A 3,890-nucleotide genomic window follows, 5' to 3' on the forward strand; every position below is an offset into this window, starting at 1 on the left:
CAGGTGTGAGTGCTGCAGGTGTGAATGCTGCAGGTGCGAGTGCTGCAGGTGTGAATGCTGCAGGTGTGAGTGCTGCAGGTGCGAATGCTGCAGGTTGGAAAGCTAATGCTACACTGCAGCACTCTTTTCACACGATTATTTAAGGTATTTGTGTTTTTAAGGGGGACTGCACCTTTATTGTCTCTCAGCGTGAAGGTGAGGTTCCCAGCAGTCTCTGTGATCAGAGAAAACAGGAAGTGATGTCCATTCTCTGGTTCATCACGATCCGCAGCACTCAAAGTCTCAATTATCTGACAGGTCAAAGGTCAAACACATGAGAGAGAACGTCAGCAGACACGAAAACTTTCCCTCGATTCAGATGGACCACAGTCAGATGATCTAAAGATCACTGATATGTTACATGCACTGTGTATTCCAGTTTGTGCTTTTATTTTGAAAGAGACAATATTCCTGCTAAACTGTGACTAATTGCTGAATATTCACCAGTGTTCATGTTAACACGACTAAGAATAAATGTTCACTGATGGACTAATGACTGATTATACGACAGTTAGTTCAGACCAAGCAATTTGATTGGTCAAGAGGCGTTCCATGAGTGCTGATATAGGACTACAACATCACTGGGACTGTAACTTTTAACTCTGCGTGTATCACTCCGCTTCACAGCTGATCAAAGTCCGTAAGTTAGTGTATGAGTGAAAGTGGGATATGTTTATAGTATGGTGCAAGCATGACATAAAACACGTTGTTTTGTGTCAAACGTCTCCATGACTGCGCACAGAGAAGACCGTAAACGAACTGAGACTTTCATTCTAAATGTCCACAGGACAACATTGACATATCTGCCATGACTTCTTCTAAAAATGATGCGTGACTCAGCCTGTGCTGCACTTTTAGCCTGGATTATTCAACAGTGATGGAACATTTGGAAAAAGATCAGAAACAGATTTAACAGATTTTAGAGATGATCCGACATTTTAGACACAAATTACTTTCAACAGATTTATCTGGAGGTCGAAGGTCATAGTTTAAACACCAGCAACATTTAAACAAACAGAGCAGCGCTGAGACCGTCCATCTGTTCCCACTGACGATAAAACAAGACAACAGTCAAGTTATTATTCAATCGACAGGACCAGCTGGAGGTGTTTACCTGTCCAGGTAAGGAGGTGTTTACCTGTCCAGGTAAGGAGGTGTTTACCTGTCCAGGTAAGGAGGTGTTTACCTGTCCAGGTTCGCTGTTCTCACAGACAAAGGTTTCGTACTCGATGGCGAAGCCAGGAGCGTTGTCATTGACATCTGTCACAGAGACCAGAACCACAGCTTTCTCCACCTGAGACTGATCCACTGATACACACACAGACACACCTGTCAGGTACAGGTCTTCCCAATAAAAGGACACATTTGGGAACAGACAACAGGAAGTAAGAGGAAGCACTCTCATGTCTGTACAGGAAAAACGAACTTGATGGCGTGTAGTTTTGGACGCAGTGTCTCATGCTGATGTCTCATGCTGATGTCTCATGCTGATGTCTCATGCTGATGTCTCACAGATATTTTAGCTCTCAGAATTGCTGGATTTTCTCTGTAGTGTCAAATAAATTCTGTCCCAGCGAAGGTGTTCGATTGGACGAGGACAGAGAGTGAACTAAATAAGGGCTTTTTGAAGGTAACGTACCGCTCTCTGTGGCGAGGACGGTGATGTTGTGCAGAGCGCTGGTCTCTCTGTCCAGATGTCTGGCTGTCGTGATCACGCCTGAACTGCTGTCGATGTTGAAGTAACGCTCCACATCTGACCTCCGGTCGATGGAGTACCTGCAGACAGATTCAGCGCTGTTACAGCACCAGCAGCGACCTGCACCTGTCCAAAGGCCTCCGTGTTCCGTACCTGACGGGGCTGTTGGTGGTGTCGGGGTCGTGAGCTGAAACTGATCCCACATTAGTTCCCACTTCAGCTGCCTCAGAGACCGCCATCCAGCTGACGGAAGAGGAGAAGACTGGAGGCTCATCCACGTCCTCCACCTGCAGACGAACCGTCACCACGTCGCTGAACGGACTCATTGTCAGGAAACGAGTGTCCACGTAACGGTTGGACGCCTCGACGCGCAGCGTGAAGCTTGACTTGGTCTCAAAATCCAGACTCTAGAGGAAGGAGAGGTGTGAGAAGTGATGTGCTGCAGTCCGGCTCAGAATCCTGACCTCATGATCTCATCGGGAGACTGAGAGTGCTACTAAAAACATGCTCTCAAAATTCAAAACTGAACACAGACAGTGTTGCTTTGGAGTTTTGTCTTTACATACATCAGGGAGGTGGATCTAAATGCAGACAAACGGCAGCTGTTCAGCAGAAGACGACTGTCCACTGGGACACAGGGACAGGGACACTGAAATCATGCAAAGAACAGACTGAAGAGTTTAAAGCTGCAGACGATCTGAGAGCTCAGTCAGGAGGTTGGACTTAAAACCCTCTGAACCAGTTCAACTTCTGGATCAAAGACTAAAATGTCACCAAAAAACCGACTGAGTCGGGTTTCCAGGACATCCTGGAAAGAAACCAGTACCTTTCGCAGTGTGACTAGTCCCTCCTGAGTGTTTGGATCAGTGGTCATCCTGAAGGCTCCCAATCCGTCTCCGTCCAGGATCCTGTAGTCCATCTCAGCGTTCACACCAACGTCCAGATCCACAGCCTTGAACCTAGCAACCACCACTGGAACCAGAACCGACTCTGGAACCCTGAACTGGTAACTCTCTGCAAAATACACACGCAGGTACAGACACACAAGTACACACAAACACAGGTACACACACACAGGTACAGACACACACAAACACACACACACACACACAGGCACACACACAGTGTTTCTGTGATGTCATGTCTAAAGGTCAGAGGTCAGACTCACTGCGGGGGAAGCGGGGCGGGTTGTCGTTGACGTCAGTGATCGTCACGGTGACAGAGGTGCTTCCTGTCAGACCTCCTGTCTGTCCAATCATGTCTTTGGCCTGGATGACCAGCAGATAACGGTCCCGCACCTCCCGGTCCAGGTCAGGTAGAGCTGTCCGCACCACACCTGCAGGACAGGTTAGACTCGGGTTCATTTTAGACACCTGAGGACAGGTGAGACTGAGAGCACAGTCACAGGTGTCATCTTCTCAGGTGTGCTCACCTGTCTTTGGCTCCACATAGAAGTGCGGCTGACCCTGCAGGAGGCTGTAAACCAATCGGGCAGAGTTTCCGTACGTGGGATCGTCAGCGTCTGAGGCCACCACCGTCACCACCGACGTACCTGAGGAGAAACACACCTGACGGACTCAGAACTCATACACTGTTCCTTCATCAGCTGCTGCTCCTCTTCCTCAACAGCATTCAACTTCAAAAAAAGACAACTGTCACAACTGTGTCTGACACATCAGAGTAGAAACACTGGGAATTTAAAATGTTTGATGTCTTTTTGAAGTTTGACCTCATTGTGGACTCATTGAGGGTCTGATCACTCAGAGTCCTGGATCAGGGTCGTGTAGGTGTTCAAACTCACCTGCTGGAGACCTCTCAGCCACCCTGGCAGTGTACGGTCCATCCAGGAACTTGGGCTCGTTGTCATTGATGTCCTGGACTTTGATAACGAACTGGGACTCGGGTTCAACGGGCAGGTTGGTAATGTGGTCTCGAGCCTGCGCTCTCAGGGTGTAATACGCCTGCTTTTCCCGGTCAAGCCTCTTGGTGGCATGAATGTCTCCTGTCTTCTCATCAATGGTGAAGATGGACATCGCTCCCTCACCATTCAGGACATACCTCACCTGACCGTCACCTTTATCCATGTCAGAGTGGAGCTGCATGGACCGGAGACAACCACATAAACCATCAGAAACAACCAGGTAAACCATCAGAG

General features: G+C 48.4%; 1 protein-coding gene across 1 annotated transcript; it reads right to left on the minus strand.

The window, feature by feature from the left end:
* Positions 1-172: 172 nt before the first annotated feature.
* Positions 173-3,831, minus strand: LOC121938608 (cadherin-7-like; the record flags this gene model as incomplete). The annotated part of the gene is made up of 8 exons (XM_042481821.1): positions 173-290; positions 1,226-1,347; positions 1,679-1,815; positions 1,889-2,142; positions 2,562-2,749; positions 2,904-3,071; positions 3,168-3,287; positions 3,537-3,831. Coding segments are annotated over 8 exons (1,402 nt in total), but the record flags the coding sequence as incomplete, so codon positions are not given.
* Positions 3,832-3,890: the final 59 nt, after the last annotated feature.

Source organism: Plectropomus leopardus, unplaced genomic scaffold, assembly GCF_008729295.1.
Source record: "Plectropomus leopardus isolate mb unplaced genomic scaffold, YSFRI_Pleo_2.0 unplaced_scaffold3042, whole genome shotgun sequence".
Taxonomy (NCBI): Eukaryota; Metazoa; Chordata; class Actinopteri; order Perciformes; family Serranidae; genus Plectropomus; species Plectropomus leopardus.